The following is a 25,224-nucleotide window of genomic DNA, read 5'->3' as shown; positions in this document are numbered from 1 at the left end:
GCATATGAGGTTAGCTGGGCATGGGCTGGGGGTGAACATGTTTTTTTGTTTTCAGTGTATACTGACAGATATTTTTCCTGGCCGTGGTGATGGTGGAAGTGATCCATGTGCATACTTTGATTGCTCCCCTTAATGGCTAATAGTTCAGTATTAGGTACAGAAATGGGAAAGACACATTAAACCATGTACCAAAATCCTCTTTCTGGAACTTTCTATAAGCAATAGGCTGGGAATCAATGGACCCAATGCATTACGTTAGTGGATTGGGAATTAGGTTCTACCCGGGTTCTATCACTAATTCATTCTGTAATATTTGGCAGATCACTTTTCTTTTCTGGACCTCAGTTTCCCCCTCTGTCCACTGACAGAGTTGGACAAGAAGATTTCTTTCAGGCCTTTCTGGTCCTTATATTTTGTGATTCAGTACATTACAACTAGTATGATAGGGTTGCCTGTAATCCTCTCCAAGCCTTGGAATCATTGCTACTAAAAGGCATATTCAATAATTAATAACTGTAATCCAACAATGATTATTTGGTGTTTCTAGTGTAATAAGTATCTGTATCTCCTCAGGTAATTATTTGTGACTCAATGAATTTTCCAAGAGTGTTGCAGATAGCAAGATGAAGGGTGGTTTTGACACCAGTTTGCTGTTTTCCTTCTGGGCAAGTAGAACAGACTTTCTAAATGTGACCCTTTTCTGTGTGCTGGACCACATAGAGAATGCCAGAAAGGGGTTAGTTTAAAATCATGAGGTGACAGTTACCTTGTCAAAGACTACTGCTTTAATGCATATACCTAGTAACGAGTGGACAAGGAAGCAACCCTTCGATTTTTGCAAAGCAACCTTTGAGGTTCTGTGGTTCTGCTCTCCATGGGATTACACCCCTGTCTGTCAGGTATTCGCAGAAGACCAGGCCTGGAAGAGACTGTAGAGGTCTTGGCAGAGACCCCGTATCCTGACCCTGCCTGCTCCTCATTTCGCAGGTGTCCTGCGGGCACTGGGGTGCCTTTTCTTGTGCCCCTCCCCCCAACCCAGTGCCTCCATAGGGAGCTTAACCTGCCTGTGCCCTCCATGTTTTCCAGGCCAGCGCAGGACATCTCATTGCCGTTGTCAGCCAGGAACTCTCAGCCTCACAGCCCTACTTCTTCCCTCACGTCTGGGGGTTCCTTGCCCTTGCTGCAGTCTCCACCCTCCACTAGATTGTCTCCTGCCCAACACCCCTTGGTCCCAAACCAAGGAGACCACTCAGCTCACCTGCCTAGGACGCAGCAGCATTTCCTTCCTAACCAGGCTCACCAGGGGGATCATTACCGTCTCACCCAGCCTGGCCTGAATCCACAGCAGCCACAGCAGCCGCCGCACCATCACCACCATCACCAGCAGCAGCAGCAGCAGCCGCCACCGCCGCAGCAGCAGCAGCCGGGAGAGGCCTATTCAGCTATGCCTCGGGCTCAGCAGTCGTCTGCTTCGTATCAGCCAATGCCAGCCGACCCTTTTGCCATTGTTTCTAGAGCCCAGCAGATGGTTGAGATTCTCTCAGATGAGAATCGAAACTTGCGGCAGGAGCTAGAAGGATGCTACGAGAAGGTGGCAAGACTGCAGAAGGTGAGGCCCTCTTATGGGGATATTAGAATCTCCTCGAAGTCTTATTTGTTTAATATTGGTGTAAAAGTCTCCACTTGTGCATCCCTGCATGACCTGTGGGTGGGGCTTTAGGAGTCACATCTGAGGTTAAAGATGGAGCAAGCTTTGGAAAAGCCTCCTGCCTGTCTTTCTAGGAGAAGTCACACTTCACACACACCATAGCCTTCAAGAAAGATTAATTGAGTGTTGCAGAATTCTAAAAGGCAGAGCAACTCCTTCATGAGGTCAGAGACACTGATGAGGTCTGTGTAGGGGAAGGACCTGCCAACATGAAGACTTTTTCTCTTGGTTATATTTTCCCCAATATTGCATGTGAATCTTAACTATAAATCCATAGCTCCCAGAAAAATCTCAACACCGAAGTGAGATCCTGCCCTTCCTGGTTCTGGAAAGGGCTGTGAGTACTTTTCCAAGTGGCAGTTCTCACAGTAACCCTTTTTCCGCTCCCTTTCCTTTTCCCCTTTCTTGCCTTGGTCCTTCCCTGAAGCTCAGATTCTACATCTGCATTTTCTCTGGTCTGTGTAGGAGGCAGGAGGGGCTTAGCACCACAGCTGGGTAACAGGTGACAGCTGAAGGCTGAGGAATTAGCAAACGGAGTGTATGTCCCAAGTTCACATTCTTCCCTGGGCTCTTCCAGTCTCCTCTTCAGTTGGGACTTTAGCTCATGAGTTCCCTAAGCTAGGAACCTTAGCTCCTGGCCTCTGCTGGCTGTCGGTGAATAGGGTTATGCCTTTGGCAGCCTCTTGGCCACTGTCGGCATTGTGGAGCTCGTGGTTTGATCTCCTGACAATGCATACTGTTCAGGGTGGTGAGGGAGAAGGTGGAGGAGGAGAGGAAGGTGGCCTGGCATTGTTCAGCAACTCTGTCCTTAGGAGACGCCCAGGAGTGGAAATTTCAGGGGCCTGAATGAAGCTGACAGTTTGTAAGCACCAGATCTGGGTCCTAAAGGAGAGCAGGGCTCACCACCAGCTAAGTAATTGTATGTAGCGAAAGGTACTTCCCTTACCCAGTGTTCCCAAGTCTGAGTAGGGATTGTCGGATGAGAAATATTTCTTCCTGGATTTGCCCACAATTTAAAATTTTCTTCCTCCTCTTGTTTACCTATACCCTCACCACATTGGTACACTATATTAATCATACTCGAACACTAGAAGCAGACCAGCCCTGCTTGGCTGATTAGGTTTAATAGTCGACACCACTCCCTCAACTCTATTCATGGTGGCCCTGGCCCCATGTCTGATGCAGCAACCGAAGGATGAACCAGATCTTCTATAGGTTCTCTTTGCCAGAGGATGTGAACTCTTTTCTTTCTTTGTTTCTTTCTTTCTTTGTTTCTTTTTCTTTGTTTCTTTCTTTGTTTCTTTCTTTCTTTCTTTCTTTCTCTCTCTCTCTCTTTCTCTCTCTCTCTCTTTCTCTCTTTCTCTCTCTCTTTCTTCCTTTCTTTCCTACAGCATGCAAGAGCTTGATGTGGGATCCCAGTTCCCAGACCAGGGATTGAACCCAGGCCACAGCAGTGAAAGTGCCAAGTCCTAACCGCTAGACCACCAGGGTACTCCTGTGAATTTTTTTTGAGGGGGAGGGTGGGTGGTAGAGAAGTGGAGCAGAATAGGATTTGGGTTGTTGTTTTGTTCTCCAGTATAGGGAAAGATGCCTCAACCAAGTGTAATTGGGAGAGCTTGAGTGTTGGGAGAAGTGAAGGCTGACCTAATGTGGCAGTGAATTAGAGGCACAGGTGGGGTAGAAGAGGACAAGGAACGTGAGGAGAATAAGGTAGATATCATCTGGTGCTAGAAAAAATAAAAAGGTTCAAGGCCCATGAGGAGAGTAAGTAGAATAAGCTTGGAAACTCACCACCATCCTCCCTCTCCCCTGTCCCCACCACCACAGCTCAAACCTATGGATATGTCCTTCTGTGACTTCCTTTCCTGGAAGGTCCTACTGATGGATGTACAGCTTGCCCTTTTGGAGGGGACAATATCTGCAGAGGGGGTAGGGAAAGGATTGGTACAATGTCTTAAAATAGTATTTGTTGACTCTGAACAACTTGAGTCAAGAGACAGTCTTCCACGAGGATGTGGAGGACAGAGAATCCTTGTACACGGTTGGAAGGAATGTAAATTGGTGTAGCCAATGTAAAAAACAGTATGGAGGCTTCTCAAAAAAGTAAAAATAGAACCTATATGACCCAGCAGTCCTATTCCTGGATACACATCCAAAAAAAAAAAAAAACAAACCAACCCTAATTTGCAAAGATACATGCACCTCAGTGTTCACAGAAGCATTATTTACAATTGCCAAGATATGGAAGCAATGTAAATGTCCATTAATAGATGATGAATGGATAAAGAAGATGTGGTGTGGGGGTGTGTGTATAAACATGGAATATACTCACCCATGAAAAAGAATGAAATTATGCCGTTTGCAACAACATGGATGGACTTTGAGGGCATTATGCTAAGTGAAATAAGTCAGACAGAGAAAGACAAATACTATATTATATCACTTATATGTGGAATATAAAAAAATACAACAAATTAGTGAATATAACAGCAGGGAGTTCCTGTCATGGCTCAGCGGAAACAAATCTGACTAGTATCCATGAGGACGTGGATTCGATCCCTGGCCTTGCTCAGTGGATTAAGGATCTGGCATTGCTGTGAGCTGTGGTGCAGGTTGCAGGTGCGGCTACGTTGCTGTGGTTGTGGTGTAGGCCTGAGGCTACAGCCCCAATTTGACCCCTAGCCCAAGAACATCCATATGCTGTGGGTGCAGCCCTAAAAAGACAAAAAAAAAAAAAAAGCAGTAGACTCACAGATCTAGAGAACAAACTAGTGGTTACCAGTGGGGAGAGGGAAGGGGGTAGGAGACAATATAGGGATAGAGGAGTAAGAGATACAAACTATTAGGTATAAAATAAGCTACAAGGATATATTGTACAACACAGGGAATATAGCTGATATTTTATAATATAAATGGAGTATAACCTTTAAAATTATGAATCACTATATTGTACACCTGTAACTTATATACTATTGTAAATCAACTATACTTCAATAAAAACAAAAGAGGAGGGGACTGCTTTCCAGGTGTGGCAGTCTGTGAGCACTGGAAAGCCTTGCGCTTTAAAGGCTGCCCAGAGCAGACCTACGGTAAGCCTATGCTTTCAAATGGAAATGTTTATTTTCTCTACCCAGCACTTGGATTTCATGCAAAAGCTTTATCAAGCTCAGGCCTTGCAGATCTTGTCTCTAAATGCCATTCACCAGTTTTCACCTTCTGTGCTGCTATCTTGGTGCCATCTGCAAGGAGAAAAACACTCTCAAGTCTGCTCTTTTTTATGCTGTAAACCTCATTTGTTTGCAGGCAGTCCTGCCTCAGGCATAAGTTTGGAGCTGGGACAGGTGGAATCTGACTTGTTTGGTAACCCCACCTTTCCCCCAGTTCTCCCACTGGGGGCCTGATATTTCTCCCCATTAAGGTCTCAGAACTTTGTCAGGGAGGATAGTGGAAAACTGAGAAGGAATGCAGAATGGTTGAAGGCATCAAATTTAATTTGAAGATTGATTAATAGGCCATGGAGTTTACTTGTCTTATACAAATGATATGCAAATATCTCTGTGGTTGTGATAGGTGCAATGAAGCTGGACTGGTTACAGAGTGACTCTGGCGTCTAATTTCTTATTTTCTTCCTGATTTAGGCTGATTCAGGGCAGGACTCTTTCTCTTTGAGGTTTTGTGTGTGTGTGTGTGTGTGTGTGTGCGCGCTTGCTTCCATTTTACAAGATTTGCTGGGGTGTCATCAAACACAACTCTGATCGTGAATTTCTATTAAAAAATCTGTTCTGGTTTCCCACTAACTGTGGGATAAAGTCTAAATGCCTGGCATTAAGGCCCTTTTATGATCTGACTCCAATCAATCTTTGCAGCCGATCGTACCAGCTTCCCTCTGTGTACCCCACAGTGTCCAGCCAAACGAGACTACTGGTCATTCTGGGAATGCATTCACTCACTCAGAATAGAATACCCTTCCCCTCACCTCTGCTCATTGAAATCTGACACAGTGTTCAGGATCCAACTCTAATGCCACCCTCTCCATGAAGTTCTTCTCTCCCTTCACCCCCAAGCAGGAATAACCTCTTCCTCCTTCATAACACCACTCCTATTTTTTTTAATGATGTATCTTTCTCTATATTCTTTCACTTGATTCGATTGAGAGCTTCTTGAGGGCAGTTATAATGTTCTCATTCATATGTACATACCCCAGATTTGCTCTAAAGAATGCTCGTAAATATTTGGCTTTTTGGTAATTGTTAAATCAGCTGAACTAACCACATGAGACTGAGACTTAGGATTTTGAGAGTTCACCTCTGCTACTGACTTGCTGTAGGAAAAGGCAATTGAACTCTTCTTTCTGCTAAGATGGAGAGAGGTACCTTTGCTCAGGCCAATATCACTGTGAATTGGAGTACCCATGTGAAAGCCTTTTGAATGCTCTGGAATAGTGTTGTCTACATACTGCATACAGTATTAATATTTTCAAAGTTAAGACAATTCTTATTCAGAAAGTGAAAATCATTTCTAATTATACTCATGAAATGTATCCTCTCCTATCACCTTATCTGAAGGCAGAAGCTTGTATTTGTTTTTAACCTGAGGAAATCTCATGACCCAGTGGGTTAATGACTGAGCCCAAGGTTGAACTTAGAAATTCTTCCAGGAAACTTTTCTCATCTGACTGTGTTGTGCTTGCCTCCTGGCCATCTCTAAAGCCCTGGGAGAAGTTGTCATTAAGGATTTGCATGTATGGTTTCAGATCATCTTCCATGTCAACTTCCTGCCATCATCACTATCTTTCATTCTTGTTGTTTAGGTGGAGACAGAGATCCAGCGTGTCTCGGAGGCATATGAGAATCTTGTGAAGTCCTCCTCTAAACGAGAGGCCCTGGAGAAAGCCATGAGGAACAAGCTTGAGGGCGAGATTCGGAGGATGCATGACTTCAACAGGGATCTGAGAGGTGAGGGGGCTACTTCTGAAGCAGGGGCTCCTAGGTCTTGTCCAGACCCCTAGGATGGTCAGCAAATTTCAGGGCACAGACCAGGCTAGGCCTTTGCGACTACAGCACTGTCTGGTCCTAACCTTGCTTAATCAAAGTGAAACGAGCTGATGTGTCATCAGACAGTATCTCTCCCGGGTTTCCTGGACTCACTTGGCCTGCTCCCCAGTCTGTGCTACCTCTCTTCCTTTCCAGGTTTAAAGATTCTATCATAACTTTGATGCTCTTTTTTTCTGGGGAATGAAAGATATCATGTATTCAGGGCTGGATTCCTTCAGTAGAATTGGAAATGTGCACTTAGGTGTTGTCAGTGAGGAGTGAAAGTGTTAAGCTACTCACCTCCTCCTCCTCCACTATGGGCTAGTGTTGTTTTGAGATCCATATTTGCAAACCTAGGTCTGTGGCACCCATTCCTGTGAAACTAGAAGAGACAGGCTTGTTTTGCCCAAGATCAATATTTACTGAGGCCAAAGAGCACGTGCTTGGAAGTTTGTACTTAGGACCCTGTTAATTGTCTTAATTCCACAGAGCGTCTGGAGACTGCCAACAAGCAGCTTGCAGAGAAGGAATATGAGGGGTCAGAAGATACCAGAAAAACCATCTCTCAGCTCTTTGCAAAAAGTAAGTCTGAAAGCTTCAGCAGCAGGTATTAGTGTGTGGGTGGGAGTGAGGTGTACGAAAAGGTCACACCGTTCTATTTAGCCTTCTAGAACAGCCAGGGCAGAGTGAATGTCATCTAAGGATTCTTTTTCCTGTTCAAGCATGAAGTTGGGAGATTGTGTTCTTTTCTTCCTGGCCAAGATGGCTGTTTGCCACATAGCATGTAGTCACATCAACATAACTCCTTCCAGGAGTTCCCATTGTGGCTCAGTGGGTTAAGAACCCAACTAGTATCCAGGAGGATACGGGTTCAAGCCCTGGCCTTGCTCAGTGGGTTAAGGTTCCGGTGTTGCTGCAAGCTGGGGCGTAGGTCACAGACATGGCTCAGATCCTGCGTTGCTGTGGCTCTGGCATGGGCCAGCGGCTACAGCTCCGATTGGACCCCTAGCCTGGGAACATCCATGTGCTGCAAGTGCAGCACTAAAAGGGAAAGGAAAAAAAAAAACCTCCTTCTGCAGTAAAACAGAGAAGCCCCTTGTTTTTGTTTGTTTTTTGTTTTATGTGTAGGTCGCAGACGTGACATATGGACGTTCCCATGCTATGGGTTGAATCGGAGCTACAACTGCCGGCCTGTGCCACAGCAACAGCAACGTGGGATCCCAGCCTCCTGGATACTAGTTGGATTCGTTTCCACTGCCCCCACATGGTCCTTCCTTAACGATGAAGTCTCCGTGTGTTGGTTCTGGAAGACGTGGGATTAACATGCATAATTGATGACTAGTGCTGGGAATAACTAACCTGCCCTTGGGGCTCCCTCATCCACTCTGTACTGTGTCATATCATTACGTGTTGGGGGATTGCAAGGGTAGCTAGAGAGATACTGCTGTTACAGCCCAACCTAGTGACTCTGATTGTGGAGTTGGAGGGGTTGGGGGAGGGCAGAGCTATGTCCTCCTCCTAATAGTGTTTCCTTTGTCTGGAAATACTCCTAGGACCGTGACAATGAATTAATCCTCCTCTTTATCGGGTCTTTAATGGACTCCACCCAGCGAGACAATGCCTCATTCTTCCAATTGCCACAATAAAACCAGCAATAAAAGCTCCACAGTGGATGGAGTCCATAGGGAGAATGAGATGGGGGAAACAGATGATCTTCCCTTACTTCTGCAGATGCCCAGAGCTGGTGTCCCCTAGCCCCCAGCCTCTGGTTATGCAGTTGCCAGCTGGAGTAGTGCTTGGTGGGGACTTGTCAGGCCCCATCCTCACTGGGCCGCCACATGACCCTTTCAAGCCATTCCATGCAGCTTCCAGTCAGCTTTTACAAGTTTGTTTGATCTTCACTTACAATATCTTCCTGAGTTGCTCTGTTGTGCTCTGGCTTCAGAACTGGGGCTTTTTTTTTTTTTTTTTTCCTTCCTCGTTTCCCTGAGCCTCCTGTTTCTTTGTCAGTATTTCTTAGAGGAAGGAATGCAGTTTTTCTGGTGTCATCAGTGCTTCATGTAAATTGCTGTGAAGTTGCTTTCGTGGTGGCATGGTTACCCTGGAAGCCACTTTGGTGAGAGGGTGGCAGCCCCCCAGTATAGTACAAAACAAAACAAACAGAAAATGTATGGATTCTTGGCCCTGGAGCTGCTACTTCACACTTCTCCCCCTCCCTGTGTGGAGATGGTATTCAGGTGTCCTAGGAGCTCCACTGCTGGTTTATAAAATGTGGTTATTAACTGTATTAAACTGTATTAACAGCAGGGTGAAAAATTGTCAGATGGTTCTAGAAGAGGAAACTGGACCCCATCTAGTAGGCAGAGAAGAGGGCATGACTTGCGTGGTTCCTTAATTTCTTTGGCCTTCAGGCATCAACAGGGTGCCACATGGTGGGAAGTATGTTGCGAGCCAAGAAAGCCCTCTTGAAAAGGTCCCCTAGACAGGGCAGACCAGCCCAATTGTACGAGAAGGAGGTCTGGAACAGTAGAAAGAGCTAGAACAAGCCGGCCTTAAGTGTGGACTCCACCCCTTACTCACCAACTGGGGAACCCAGTACAAGTTACTCAAGCCCTTGGAGGCTCCATTGTGTCATATGCACAATGGAAGAGAGAATAATGAAATACCCACCTTATGTACAATATTCAGTAGGCAGTAAGTATTCAACAAATGTTTATGTCTTTCCAAGGCACATCTGAATAGATACATAAAATCAGAGTGGGAAGGTGAGGCTGCCTTATTAAAGGCTCTCCTACCGACTTAAGTATCACCGTCTTGAGAGGAAGGGCATTCTACCTCCCAATGAGAATCAAAACTGCTTGTTTGAGTTTCTGACATGACGTCTGTCCTAGTTAAAAAAGGAGCGACCTAGAAAGGCCGGGGGCGGGGGGAATAACTTCCTATGTCATGGTCACCTGTAGCTACGCTGTGATCCTGGATTGACCTGTTAGAAGACCACGTTAGTGAGTAAAGGGTGGGATTTGTGGTTTTATACATTCTATGACATACCACTTTTAGATCAATTTAATACACTGTCATGAGGAAACAGTGGGAAAATTTGTAGTGGCTCTATTGCTCATTGACCGATACAAGACCGAAGAAATAAAATAGAAGAGACAAGCTTACCTATTCTTCTGACATAAGTGTGTGTGTATTCTTTATATTATGCTTTGCACAACACTTTTTACATCTACTTGTGTGTGGGGGGGGATATACTCTACTTTGTGTTATACTTTCCACAACACATGTTACATCTACTTCCTCATTGCTTCTGCACAACCACCATTGTTAAGTGACCTCTGAATTTACACAGCGAGTTAGTGGTAGAGCCAGTGATAAAGTCCAGATCTTGGTGTCCTGGTTCTTGTCACTGTGTGTTAGAACACTGGAATATCTAGTAATGGGTATGATTGTCAGTTTTGCTCAGGTGAGGCTTAAAACCAGCCCTGGAACGGCAGTATTGATATTTCCTGTCTTGATAGATAAGGAGAGTCAGCGGGAGAAGGAGAAACTGGAAGCAGAGCTGGCCACTGCCCGTTCTACCAACGAGGACCAAAGGCGACACATTGAAATCCGAGACCAGGCCCTGAGCAACGCCCAGGCCAAGGTGGTAAAGCTGGAGGAAGAGGTATGTGTAGTTTTCTAAGTAAAAGATCTGGGAAACCAAGGGTACTGGGGGCTCCCCATTGAGGTGAACTGGCAGCTGTATCATCCTCAATAGGAAGGTGCCATCTCCTACTTCTAGTTATAGCTGTGCTGATATGAGTGGACTTTGATTCCTTTTCTTTTCAAGTTTCTTCCTTTTGCTCCAGAAGAGAAGATCACCAAGGTCAAGGAGTAAATTTCATTTGTTCATTCATATAATAAGCTATATCTTGCAGTTCCCGTTGTGGCTCAGTGGGTTAAGATCCCGACATAGTGTCTGTGAGGATGTGGCCTCACTCAATGGGTTAAGGATCCAGCGTTGCTGCAATCTGTGGCGTAGATGGCAGATGTGGCTCAGATCCAGCGTTGCTGTGATAGGGCATAGACTGGCAACTGCAGCTCTGATTTGACCCCCCTAGCCCGAGAACTTCCATATGCCACAGGTGCAGCCCTAAAAAGAAAAAAAAAAAACTATCTATCTATCTATCTATATTCCTGCTCTTACAGGACTTTATAGCTTTATTTCAGAAGAGCTAGAACATGACTCCAGATATTTTAAAGTACTCCAAGGATCTTGAAATCAGAATGGTCCTTGTCTCTGCATGTTCAGTGAGAAATTGGTCCTCTCAGGCAAAAAAAAAAATGAATCTTGATGGCTATACTCTTTTGGTTGTATTTATTTTGCAGACTTATTGAATAGAAGCAGTCTTGGGGGACTTGGGACAGGATGGGGTCCAGGGACAATTTACAGTTTATGGCAGGCCAAGAACTGTGCCTCAGCTCTTCCTGGCTAGCTTCTGGAATATAGATTGTGGTAGGGTAAAGGTCTTCGTCATTTGCGAGCAAGGATAGGGCCTTTCTTTAACAAATCCAAGGGCCTCCTGAACTACTAAGCATCTGATTAATATGTATCTGTTTAGTCTCAATGTAGATGTTACTTGGTTGCAACACTAAACAGTATTCATGTGAAACAGAGAGAACTTTGCTTCTGGCCTGTCATTAATCTTGGATGTCAGTTGTCATTGTATTGGAGTATTACTAGTTCTTAGATGTTTTGTACTTAAGGCAAAGGGTGTGTTCCAACAAAAAATGATGCTAAAGTGTAACTTGGTAAAGAAAAATTCACATCTTACTGACTTCTTAATTGTAAAACTTGGATTGTTTTAAGAGAAAAAGCAGCCTCTATTATAACAGGCTGAAATCTTTATAAACTTCAGATTTTTAAAAAGTGTTTAGGGACCAAGACTTAAGCATTCTGGCTATTGTATATGAGGTATCTTTCCTACTTTCATTCATTGCCTGCTTCCTCTACCTCAGTAAGAATATTCCAGGTCCCAGGAGTTCCTGTCATGGCTCAGCGGAAATGAACCTGACTGGTATCCTTGAGGATGCGGGTTCCATCCCTGGCCTTGCTCAGTGGGTTAAGGATCCAGCGTGTCCATGAGCTGTAATGTAGGTCACAGACATGGCTTGGATCCCAAGTTGCTGTGGCTGTGGTGTAGGCTGGCAGTGTAGCTCTGATGCAATCTCTAGCCTGGGAGCTTCCATATGCTGTACCTGTGGCCCTAAAAACAAACAACAAAAAAGAATATTCTAGATCCTAGAGATCTCCTGACTTACACGTATCCTTTGGTTTCTTTTGTGGGTGTTAAAAATGCATGTTGAAGCTGTATTATGGGTCCATACCTTCCTGTTCCTTTAATCCAAAGTGTTTAATTGTTAAACTTCAGGTTGTATAGAATCAGGCTCCATCGGTTGTCTTGATCAGAAATAACTGTCAAGTGGTTTTATTGAAAATGAGGGATACTTGTACATGCCTGGTGAGAGGTCTCAGGATCTTAGCACATCCTGTAGCCTTTCGCCACACCTCCTAAATTCCCTTCCTGTCCTTTTTGGCTAGGAAATCATAGAGTCAATTATAGGACTGGGATAAGACTATTCTTTTAGAGAAGGGAAAACTGAGAGACCCTCTGAAAAGTAGCTTGCTGGTGGTCACATGACAGGTTTTGGGCAGAGCCAGGAATAAAACTGGAATCTCATGACTCTTCAATCCCTAGACCCTGCTGCCTGTCTCCCCATCTGAGTCATCCTTTGGTTCTACTCCCAAAAAGAAAATGTGGGCGCTTGTTCAGATTTAGTAACCTCTGCATCTTTTAATTTGGAAAAGAAGATGCTTTACCCATTGGGCCCCTCTTTTTCAACAGACTGTGTGAAGCTTGTCCAGACTGCTTTGAGATTGGGGTATGTATATATACAGCCCCACTGCCCCTCCAGGACCCGAGCCCATCCAGTTGGACATAAATGGAGACAATGACTTTGCAACCATCTTGGTTTGCAGTGTCTGAGGGCTGAATGGTAACTAGTTGTTAATCATGGAAATAATATACATGTATGGAGAGGATGTGAATCTGTAGTTCCCACTGGGCAGCCCTCACTAAAACAGTTGCCTGAAATATACTTCTGGCTTCAGACTTCTGAGGCTTTTCTGGGCATTTATTCCAGAGATTTTTAGTCATTTTTCCAAGGCCTGGCTCCAAAATATGTAGATTTACAATTTAAAGAAGCAGCTCTAAATATTGAGCTAGGATTGCACGATGGCATCTAGTTAGTGGCCAGATATCTCACATGAGCTTGTCAATTACTGTTCATTTTTTTTACTACTCATCTAATGTGTTCTTTTGCATGGAGTCTCCTTGTTGGGAAATTGAGTTGCTGTTGCTAAAGGAGGTGGACCATTTAATGGGGAGAGCAAGCTGGGAACCTTCTACCCTGAGGACTCGCAGGGGCACACCATGTGATGTCTTCCAGATTCTCAAGCCCAATCACCTCTAGCACATACAGGGGCTTGAAACCACACCTTGGGGAAAATCCACTGATTTCTATTTTCCTTCTTGTTTTATCAGCCTATCAGAGCTGAGTTTGCTCCTGGGTGGTGTTCGTCCTATCTTCTCTATAATGTTCAAAGGAAAACATTCCTTTCCCTTATCCTAAAGTACAGGAGTTGATAACTGAAATTTTGCTCTTTTTTTTTTTTCCTGTGACTCAACCCCTCTTAGGTCTCATTTTTCCTGGGGTAAAATTTTTAAGTATGGAATATTAGGGAGGTAATTAAGGTGAGTAGGTAGCTCTGGGACTAATCTAGCAAGGAGTGTTCATTAGGATGCCCTCACAAAACAAGTGAACATTTCTAAATCGAGAGCAGTATTCATGCATAGAAAATATATCCCTCTGTGAGCTGGAGATGGCTCAAGTAAGGTCACGTTTGAAGGCAGAGAGGTAGGTCAGATACCTGCCTATGTCTCGTAGAAACAATTTAATTATGGCTTACATATGGCATCATGAATTTTCCTTAGAGGTTCTTCCAGGGAAGACCTTGCTTGTCTGCTGGGCAAATACGAATTAGGAAAACTCTCCTAAATTAAACCTCTTTTCTAGAGAGCATTTTCTTAGGTCACTTAAGTTTAACTCTTTTGCATTGCATCAAGATCATCAAATTGAGGAGTTCCCGTCATGGCGCAGTGGTTAACGAATCCGACTAGGAACCATGAGGTTGCGGGTTCGGTCCCTGCCCTTGCTCAGTGGGTGAAGGATCCGGCGTTGCCGTGAGCTGTGGTGTAGGTTGCAGACGAGGCTCGGATCCCACGTTGCTGTGGCTCTGGCGTAGGCCGGTGGCTACAGCTCCAATTCGACCCCTAGCCTGGGAACCTCCATATGCTGCGGGAGCGGCCCAAGAAATAGCAACAACAACAACAAAAAGACAAAAAAAAAAAATCATCAAATTGATACATATATTGAATCATTATGTTGTCCACCTGAAACTAATGCAATAAGTCAATAATATCTCAATAATTTAAGAAAAAATGTGGCCAGGGAGCAATTATGACTATGGTAATGATCTGAAGGCCCCTGCATGTATTCATGTCTTTCTCTTTATAACATCCTTATTTAGATACTTTTCCTGAAATCCATTCCATCTTTCTAAGCCTATTCAGTCTCTTGCCCATGATGCTTTCCATTCACTGTGCTCCATACAGAAATGGTGCCTCAGGCTTACAGAGAACTTTTCTCCTGCAATCGCAACTTCCTTCCCCTTCCAAGTTCAGCAGAGATTCTCTCACAGACCCTGCTCCACTGGCATCGAAGGGGTATGGGATCTTGCCAGGAAGGGGATAGCACTCTTAAAGAATAGACCTGGTTTTTTTTTTGGAGGGGGGGTGATTCACTGTGATCCAGGTCTTGCCACCAATCTGCAGCTTATGTAGCAGGCAGCCAGCCGAGGTAAATGGTGCCTTTCCATCCCTGCCTTTATCTTTCGGGACACGGAGGTCCTATTGAAGTGGAGGCTCATTAAACGCCAAGTCAAAAGAACTCTGTGTCCTACAGCAACCATGGTATTCTCCCATTCAAAGAGACCTCCCTCTGCCCCCCACTAATTTGACCTCACTGGAGAGTTTCGACAGATGCCTGGCATATCCACTCACAAGGTTCAAGGCAGCCCAGGCTTCTGGCTGGCTGCTGTCTTCTGATGATCCAGAGCTGAGCCACTGCTTGGGTAATTGTTTCAGGGATGGTGGGAAAAAGGCTCTGGCAAGATCAAAGAGAGAAGATGCTGCGGGTGGGCTGCTTACAGAGCAGAGTGCACAGGAAGGGATAGAGCGGAATGTGGGAGGGCTGGCAGAAAGAGCCAGTGAGCCTTGTTCTTTGGCTTTAGTCTAGATTGACAGCCACAGAGATGGGGGGGGAGGGGGAAGGCCCAAGTGTTAACCTTTTCTCAACTGCAATGTCTGGTGGTGATTTACACATGGCAGTGAAAACTCTTAGTGGTGGCACATTTTTCCAGAGCCCTTTGGCCACTCCACTCAACTCTCCAAAACTGTTTAACTTCATTTCTATCATTGCTTTTCATGGCTGACACTGTCTCTTATTTCTAGATCTCTTGCCACTCATTTGGTTTGTCTTTTGGTTTTAGAGAGACGTAATTTTCTGCTGTCACGCCTGTCCACACAGCACGATAACTAGTCTCCTTCTTTCCCAATATTAGAGGAGGGTTTTTTAGGCATAGATATTTCTATGTCTAATATAAAACAGTCCTCAAACAGTAGGATTTTGTTGGTATAGGTTAAACTCATACAGTGGTTATGATGGATTATAAATGTGATGTAATATCTGAGGGTATGAATTATGTGTGCATTGAGAGTATTGGTGATAGCAATTCAGATAAAATACATATCTACCCAGGAATCTTCCAAAGTATTCTGCTGATGTGTCATTGACTTATTTGAAGGGCATTACATCTAAGGATGATATTTCCCATATTTATGGCAGCATATTTTCTTTGAAGTAGGTATATTTCTTTGAAGTAGGTATATTGCTCCACTCGATATAGGAAATTATGCCCCCACCTCCAATAGAGGTGGGGGCCACCTCTCACAACTTGATTTTCTCAGTTTTATCTATGATTCCGGCTTTTGAAATTCCAAAAATGAAAGCCTTGGGTAGTGTTCTTTAGTTTCCTTAACAGAATGAACTTCATTCCCTTGGTAGCAAGTTTCTAGAGGTGGTTTTTTTACTCTTCAATTCTTTTAATATCCACCAGTGGACCACAGCTTCTTGGCAGTGGACTCAGGCAACTTGCTAATACCAGGGTAGTGTTACCAAATTGCTTCAGACGGAGCTCTTACTTGGAGCCGTGGGCTCCTGGGTAAGGCTAACTCAAATACAATCAAATGAAAATCACCAAAGGCTTATGGAACAACATATAACTTAGATGTATGAAGGAGAGGAACAAAGAAAGTACACTTCAGTTGTGACATTTGTGGCAATATGAGTGTTTGGAGTTCTGGGCAGTAGAAGGGAAGATAAAAAAAAAACAGATATAATGAAGGATGCCCTCTGTGATATTGGACTTAGTCCTGTATTATTAATCTCCATGTCCTTTAGCCACTGGAATGTGTGTATATATGGTGTTCATCTGGCTAATAATAATAGTCCACCCCCTCTACCTACCCGTAATTATATTTTGATGATTTATTAAGACTTTATTTTTTTAGGGCAGTTTTACATTTCCCCCAAATTGAGGGAAAGGTAGAGAAGCTTCCCATATACTTCCTGCCACCACATAGGCACAGCCTCGTCTATCACCAACATTCCCCCCCCCCGAGTGGTAAATTTATTACAACTGATGAGCCTTCATTGATACATCATAACCACCCAAAGTCCATTCTTTACATTAGCGTTCACTCTTGTAGTGTACATTCTTTAGGTTTGGTGAATGTATATAATTACAATACAATAATGGATACAAATGGATCCATTATTATGGTATCACACAGAATATTGTCACCATCGTAAAAATCCTCTATGTTCTGCCTGTTCATCCCTACCCCATATCTTTTTTAACCTTTTGAAAATATTTCCAAATACTTAATATATCCCCATTATGAACATTGAAAATTTCAATAGATTAGGAAATCAAAAGTGCGGAGTTCCCATCATGGCTCAGCGGAAACAAATCCGACTAGGAACCATGAGGTTGCATGTTCAATCCCTGGCCTCACTCAGTGGGTTAAGGATCCAGCATTGCCGTGAGCTGTGGTGTAGGTCGCAGATGTGGCTCAGATCTGACATTGCTGTGGCTCTGGCATAGACTGGCGGCTACAGCTCCGATTAGACCCCTAGCCTGGGAACCTCCATATGCCGTGGGTGCGGCCCTATAAAGACAAAAAAAAAAAAAGAAAGAAAGAAAGAAAGAAAGAAAGAAAAAAGTGCAGACAGATAGTACAGTTAGCAATCAATCTAGAAGAAAACCCAGATCTCTTAAGTCCAAAATATCCCACAATATGCTTTGTCCACCAGTGAATAAGTGGAGAAGGTTAGTGGTTAAATCACTTCCTTACAGATGGCTGAGACAAATGGGTAGCTTTAGGGGCCCTAGAAGTAATTTTGTATATAGCCATCCTTTAAAAAGTAAATTTGAAAGACATCTGCAGTTGTTGGAAGGAGGGAAGAGATGCCATCACGTGGTATTCATTTTCAGGGATCAGATTTTCCTGAGTCAGAAGGGGGTTAAGAGATCTGCCAAATGCTTGGGAATGGGTTCAAATTATTGCAGAAGTGCAATGGAAAAACATGATTGATTGAGCTCAAGAGTATTTGCCCTATTCTTCAATAGGTTGCCTTCCTGCTGTTCTTCCTCCCAATTTTATGTTTCCCCTTTAAAATCTTATCTCTTAATAAGAATGATTTGAAACCCTTATCTTGACTTGCCAAGCAAAGTAAATATATTTATGAATGTGTTTATTGTTTTTACATTTCAATGTTATAGCTAAGCTATGCTCTGCTCACTTTTGTTCCCGTATTTGACAGTTATTTAATATTAACTGGTAACTAAGAGTGTAGTGAAGAATGAACTAGAACTTAGGAGAAAGATGAAGGAAAATAGAAGGGCTCTACCCTTAAGCGGCTTATGGGATACTGCCCTCCATTGGGGCAGGGGCTTTGTCTTACTTCCCATGGATTCACTGCTGTTCTCAGATAGTGAATAGGGCCTGGCATGTGATAAGCATTCAGTAAATATGTGTTGAATGAATGACTGAAGCCTCACATGAACAAAATCTTATAAAATGCCTGCTAATAGAGTGCACATAAGAGGCTCTAGGGAAAAGCAGCAATCAAGGTCAGGTAAGATTATTCTAGGAAGAACTCCTGGTGAGTTTAGTAATATGGTGAGGAAGGATGAAGAAATGAACAGACTAATATGAAGGTTGACCATTTACATAGTAGGCCTGGTAGAATTATAAGGCAGTAGGAGCCTAGAACATTGATAATGGCATTTTAATAGACATATCGAGGTTGGACAGGGGACAGTGAGACAGTTGATTGGGGGTGAATTGAAAAACACCAAGTGGTTTAAAATATGGATGAGAAAGAATAGCTCTGGCCGAAAGAAGTGAGAGAGGGAGGTATAAAGTTAGCTTGGGTATATAGTTGAATGGATGTGCTAACACTAGATTGTTTTTGTCCTTAAATAAGGCAGTGAGTGCCAAAATGTACTCCTTGAGGAAGTCTGTTGCAGCAACTGTATGCCTGATGGGACTGATTTTGCCTGTGTGTGAGCGTGCGCGCGTGTGCACGCGCTCTATTCATCTGTGCCTATGAGCTTCTGTGTAGCTGGGAGAGGGCAACTGAAAGTAAGGAGCTCTATTAGATTATTATACTAATTTACTTGTGAAATAAGGACTTAAACTATATAGGCTATAGAAATATAAGGAAATGAAAGGCTATGAGAATTGTTAGAATTAAAAAATAGTGAGCATTGGGGTTTGTGTTGTGGCTCAGTGGTTAACGAATCCCACTAGGAATCATGAGGTTGCGGGTTCAATCCCTGGCCTTGCTCAGTGGGTTAATGATCCGGTGTTGCCGTGAGTTGTGGTGTAGGTCGCAGACGCGGCTTGGATCCCACATTGCTGTGGCTGTGGTGTAGGCCAGAGGCTACAGCTTCGATTAGATCCCTAGCCTGGGAACCTCCATTTGCCGCGGGTGCAGCCCTAAAAAAGAAAAAAGACACACACACCAAAAAAAAAAATAGAGTTTAGATAGGGTTATCAAAGGAAAGAGGGAAGAAAGAATAATTCCAAGATTTGGAGACTGGAAAAACAGGATCAATGATTTATAATGACTAAACTATTGAAAGGATATCATTTTGGAGAAAGATGAAAGTAGTCTGGGGAACATTGTGTCAGAGTGAGAAATCTTGCCCTCCGCTAGAGGTCTGTGACTAAAGAGAGCATAATAACATGAAAATCTGAATATAAACAATTGTCAGAATTGTGGCATGAAGGAAATCTCCAGTAGTGCTGAAGTATAGATCAGGATTTCTCGACCACAGTGCCTGTGACATTTGGGGCCAGATAATTCTTTGGTGGTGGTGTTGGAAGAAACTCTCCTGTGCACTGCTGGGTGCTGAGCAGTATCCTTGGCTTCTATTCACAAGATGCCTGTAGCAACCTACCCTCAGATGTAACAACCAAAAGTGTCCCCACACATTGCAAAATGTTCCCTGGGGGTAAAATCACTCCCAGTTAAGAACCATCAGTATAGAGATAAAAGAATAAACTACCATAGATTGGACCTTTGGGGTACAGCAGGAGGTGGGGATGAAATTGGAGGTGGGTCTGAAAGATCAGGACAGAGTTCCCATCATGGCTCAGCAGTAATGAAGCTGGCTAGTATCCATGGGGACACAGGTTTGATCCCCGGTCTCACTCAGTGGGTTAAGAATCTGGTATTGCCATGAGCTGTGGTGTAGGTTGCAGACACAGGTTGTATCCCGAGTTGCCGTGGCTGTGGCGTAGACCAGCAGCTCTAGCTCTGATTTGACCCCTAGCCTGGGCACTTAGGTATACCATGGGTATGGCCTTAAAAACAAAATAAATAAACAAACAAATAAATAAATAAATAAATAAAAGATCAGCACAGAAAGTAGGGATGATTTAAGGAACCATGTTAGGAGAATATAGAATTGGGGAAAGCAAGGGAAGAGGGGCTTTGACAGGTTTTGAAAGTTGTCATTGGGGAAGAAAACTTGAATGGATAGAATGATTTCCCCATTCATTGAATATTCAGAGGGACTTTGGTTTAAATGATGATTGACTGGCTTTTTGTAGGGGTCTGTGGACACTGGTCTCTAGACCTGAGCCACTACCTTGGCTTTAGAAACTTTTCAAGTGAACTTTCACTTCCTTGAACACTGAAGACAGAAAAATAAATCATCTAGGATCCTATGGAGAAGACACACATTATTTGTTCTGTCTTGTTACAGGTACATACACACAAACTAAGGCAGGACTTTTGTTTTTACCTCCAAGAATGTGCCTATACAGAATTGAGAATTCTGGGAAGGTCAGCGCCCACAACCCTTGTGCCATTCAAGGGTCAACTGAATATTCATATATATACTCAAAGATACAACAATCTTTTTTTTTTGAAATGAAATTTTATGTAGAACCCTCAGTATAAAACACATAAAAGAGGAGCCATTTGATACAATTCACCCATCATCATGGCTTCTGAAGCACTCCTTAGAACACTAGGACTCTGGAACAAATCCCAGGACTGGGGCCTTATCTATAAAGGACAAGATGATAAATATTTTGTTTGTGGACCCTACAGTTTCTTTTGCAACTGCAACTGCTCGACTCTGCCATTATAGCAGGAAGGCAGCCCTAGCCAATATGTAAATGAATGGGCATGGCTGCCGACCATTTCGGTTTGCTGGTACCCCAAACGCCCCTCATTTTTTACAAGTGAAGACTCTGAGACTCTGAACAGGGAAACAAATTGCCATTAACAGCAGAGGTAGGACTGGAACCTAAGTCTCCTGACTGCCACCCTGTTCCTTTACCTTTCAATTTGCTGTCAGAAATTTCTGATGTGAGTGTGTGTGTATGTGTGTGTGTGTATATGTGGTGAGGAATGAACTCTGCCTAAGTGTCTTGAAACAGTACCTTTGACCATAGGTAAAGTATTTCTCATAAAGTCGAGGTGCCCTCCAAATTGGGTAATTTTGAGAGAATATGGTGTCCTTGGAGCTACTCAGTACCCACTTCTAATTATATCTCCAATGAATGGCCTTGCCCTATAAAGATATCTGAAACTCTGTTGCAGGGAGGGTTTGCCTGGTGTTACATGTCTCCCTGGGGCAAATGGCTGTGTTTTTAATGTCTTAATTGATGTGATAATTAGTTAGTGAGATAATGAGAACCATGTCAAGGCTATCTGGAGTGAATGTTCATAGTTGAGAGGACTAGAGCATGTGTGATTTGGCATGAACTTTTTCTTTAAAAAAGAAAAACAGCTCTTGAGTAGTTTTTATACCAGATCCTCTTACTAAATAAGCGCTTCACTTGTTATCTCATTTGATCCTTCTAGAGGTATATCACATTCTCATCATCTCCATGTTATTGATGAATGAGTAAATGGAAGTTCAGGGAGATTAAGTAGCTTGCCTCAGGTTGCATACCTAGTGAGTGAGTGAGCCAAGATTTGGACTTGGGTAGCCTGAGGCCAGAGTTCATGACCTTAACCATTTTACTATATAGTCTCTCTCTTTACCTACAAGGAACCACTGAGTTTCTTTTTTTTTCTTTTTCTTTTTTTTTGCTCTTGCTTTTTAGGCCGCATCTGCAGCATATGGAAGCTCCCAGACTAGGGGTGGAATCAGAGGTGCAGCTGCCGGTCTATGGCACAGCCACAGCAATGCCAGATCCGAGCTGTGTCTGTGACCTGCACCTCAGCTCATGGCAATGCCGGATCCTTTAACCCACTCAACAGGGCCAGGGATCGAACCCATGTCCTCATGGGTACTAGTTGGGTTTGTTACCGCTGAGCCACAATGGGGAACTCTACCACTGACATTTCTGATGGCATCAGACAGTGAAGTTGCGGACCCAGGATGTCCTAATTACTGATCTAACATTTGAGAGGCTTAGCACAGGATATAAGTTTATAGAGGAGAGGCAGAAAAGAAAAGGGGTTTTACCATGATGAAAGTAAAGGTGAAGCATATAAAGTCCAGTACAGTAGAGGAGTTTATAAACCATATAGACCTTTGTTCCTTTCTATGTATAGATGAGATCTAGAAAACATAAAATATGTAACTTAGAGGATAGCTGATTTTGTTGATTGCATCTTTCTATGGTCCTGCACTGATAAAAGCCAACACTTGTCCTTTCTTATCCTAAATTATCTAGGGATTAAGCACATACTAGGTGATCCTGATATGGGTGAGCTGCACTCTTCTTTTCAAAAAAATTTTTTAAAATTTATTTTCCTTTTTTTTTTTTTTTTTAAAGGGCTGCACCTGTGGCATATGGAGGTTCCCAGGCTAGGGGTCCAGTCGGAGCTACAGCTGCTGGCCTATGCCACAGCCACAGCAATGCAGGATCCAAGCTGTGTCTGACTTACACCACAGCTCACAGCAACATCAGATCCTTAACCCACTGAGCGAGGCCAGGGATCAAACCTGCAAACCCATGGTTCCTAGTTGGATTTGTTTCCGCTGTGCTATGATGGGAACTCCACGCTTTCTTCTTTTAAAGGAAATAGAAGAATTATGCCAACAATAGTGGTCCTGGGTACCTTGTGGAAAATCATCCCAGTAGCAAAGCATGATGGGCTTCTTCTTGGTCTGCTTTGTGAAAGTTGTCAGCCTTCCACCAACTCAGAAAACTCTCTGTGACTTTATTGCTTTTCACTTCCAGAGGCCTGCCTCAGTGATTTCTGCTAGGGATGCTTTAACTAAGACCTGGAGGGTTCCTTTCACAAGAAAGTCTGGGCATGGAGAAATCCACCTGACCCTAGGCTGCTTATTTTTCAGTTCTCTGAGCTTACATTGCAGTACTTTACCATCAAGGCAAGAACTGCATGCTATCTAACTTTAATTGCTTTTAGGTATAACTGCTGTAAGCCTCTGTAATTATAGTTAACATTCTCTGCATTAACATCGCACTGCTCCCCTAGGGTTTTCAGAGCAATTCACAAATAAATGCATTCAATTTTAAATAGCTCATAAGGATTATAGAACCCAAAAGGTGAAGGATAGAGGATATTTCCTGCTCTCCAATTATTCAAAGCTTAGCAAATAGGAAGGCAAAGGCATCCATGGCCTAAAGGTCTTGATTGCCCTAGTCAGCATTATTACAGATAGTTACATATCCCAGGAAGGAAAGGTTTAAGCTTATTGAGAGAAAACGAGTGGCAATTCTTGCTTGTTTTATTTCCTAGGAAAATGTCTAAATGGATAGAAGCATTTAGACTCATAACTTGCCTCAACTGGTTTACAAGGCTAGATTGAACTAGGCCTTGGAATGAAAGGAAATGTCAAGAAGTATAACACACATTTTTAAAGTTTTCCTAGTCACTTAGGCAAAGCAAAACACATGTCTGGTAGGAAAATAGCAGTTTTCTTCCACCTAGAGGAAGTTCAGCAAATTCTAATTTGGAGAGAAAGCAGTTAAAGACAAAGAGAGTTTCCCCATCAGAACACACCATTACTATCTGACGGGACTTTCTAGATAGCCATGATTTGGACACATTACCATGAAAGAGTTACCTGGTTTCTGCAATGAGGGAGCCAGGTTGGTCCTGGGTCCTCGACCCCAGCTTAATGGATGTGGGCAATGAAGGTAATGTAGGTAACCTCTTACATTGCAGCTATCTACCTAGGTATCTCAAGGGTTTGAGAATTTGTTGAAATGGTAGAATTGAGCTGAATTCTTGAATTTCCTCTTGACCATGTTATCAACAAGATTCTCAAATTTAAATCCTAATAGTGAAAGTATCCCTAGCTTCAGCTTCCATGAAAATGATAATAACAGATGTGACCAGCTTGGAAGAATTACTGCTTTAGAAAGAGTCCATGAGTTGATTTTATTAGCAAGAGGGGCGTCCCAGCAAGTGTTATGAGTAGCATCATCTGCTCATAACTATCAAGTTGGGAAAGCTGAATTTTCCATTTCTTCTTAGGTGTGGAGGGTATGTATGCCTTCTGTAAAAACTCTTAATTCCTCCTCATTCCTTCATTCCACTGCAGTCAGTGGTTTACTGTGATGGGATTTGCCTCGTAAGTTAGAAGAGTACAAACAACTCAAATTCTTAGTCCCAACCTGCTTTTCTCTTTGCTTTTGGCTATGGTTCATAGGTTTGCAAAGAGGAAGAGTCATATTTGCTCTCATTTAGACTTAGATTTGATTCATCAGTTTGCGTCTTAAATATCTTTAAAGTTTAAATGAAAGTTGAGAGATAACGGTCCACTGTTATACCCTCAGGCTCCTGAGTGGGGTAGAAATCGCAGAAGACCTGTTTCTTTTAATAAAGAACTAGTGAGGCAGTGCTGATCAATGAGGAGACTAAAGACATTTGAACCATTGCATGGCAGCTTCGCTTTTGAGGAGCAGAAACGTTCCAGGAGAGCAGTGATTATATTGCATAATCACCAGGACCGTAGAGTTCAAAAAGACAATTCTGGCCTCCTTGTAACTTCAGTAGCTGACTACCCTTTTTCTCTCTCTTGGAGAGGAGACAGCTATATAAAGAGCAGTAGGCTGGGAGTTCCCATTATGGCACAGTGGAAACAAATCTGACTAATATCCATGAGGATACGGGTTCCATCTCTGGCCTCACTCAGTGGGTCAGGGATCAGGCATTGCCATGAGCTGTGGTGTAGGGTGCAGATGCGGCTTAGATCTGAAGTTGCTATGGTGTAGGCTGGCAGCTGCAGCTCCGATTCAACCCCCTAGCCTGGGAACCTCCATATGTCATAGGTCTAGCCTTAACAAAAGAAAAAAAAAAAAAAAAAAGAGGAGTAGGTTGCCTTTCCATTCCAAATTAAACTCTTTTCTCTGGAGAGAGCCCCTCTTTTATTTTTTCAGCATTCCTCTACTATCATGACCAAAATAAGATATGCATTCTCTCAGAGTATTCCAGTTCAGAGTGAAGAAGAGCAGAGGTGAGGACATCCACATCCGTAAATGGGAATCTTAAGAGCTTGCCATCTAAGACAGATACTACTGATAGAAACAGACCTGGGAGGAGTTCCCGTCGTGGTGCAGTGGTTAATGAATCCGACTAGGAACCATGAGGTTGTGGGTTCGCTCCCTGGCCTTGCTCAGTGGGTTAAGGATCCGGCATTGCCGTGAGCTGTGGTGTAGGTGGCAGACTCGGCTCAGATCCCAAGTTGCTGTGGCTCTGGCGTAGGCCAGTGGCTACAGCTCCGATTTGACCCCTAGCCTGGGAACCTCC

At 43.5% G+C, this 25,224-nt stretch overlaps 1 protein-coding gene across 7 annotated transcripts in view; it reads left to right on the top strand.

Annotated features, from left to right (window-relative positions):
* Positions 1-25,224, top strand: part of AMOT (angiomotin) — a 65,878-nt gene that overhangs the window by 23,567 nt on the left and 17,087 nt on the right. For all 7 annotated transcript variants that reach the window (XM_021080791.1, XM_005673837.3, XM_005673836.3 and 4 more), the window contains 4 exons: positions 1,087-1,609; positions 6,519-6,663; positions 7,231-7,323; positions 10,263-10,408. In XM_021080791.1, coding sequence (XP_020936450.1) covers positions 1,445-1,609; positions 6,519-6,663; positions 7,231-7,323; positions 10,263-10,408 — 549 coding nt within the window. In that variant the 5' untranslated portion in view covers positions 1,087-1,444. The remainder of the gene's footprint in view (positions 1-1,086; positions 1,610-6,518; positions 6,664-7,230; positions 7,324-10,262; positions 10,409-25,224) is intronic.

The sequence above is a fragment of the Sus scrofa genome, chromosome X (assembly GCF_000003025.6).
Source record: "Sus scrofa isolate TJ Tabasco breed Duroc chromosome X, Sscrofa11.1, whole genome shotgun sequence".
In the NCBI taxonomy this organism is placed as follows: domain Eukaryota; kingdom Metazoa; phylum Chordata; class Mammalia; order Artiodactyla; family Suidae; genus Sus; species Sus scrofa.
Note: the sequence above shows the minus strand (reverse complement) of the source record. Positions and strands in the feature narration are given on the sequence as shown.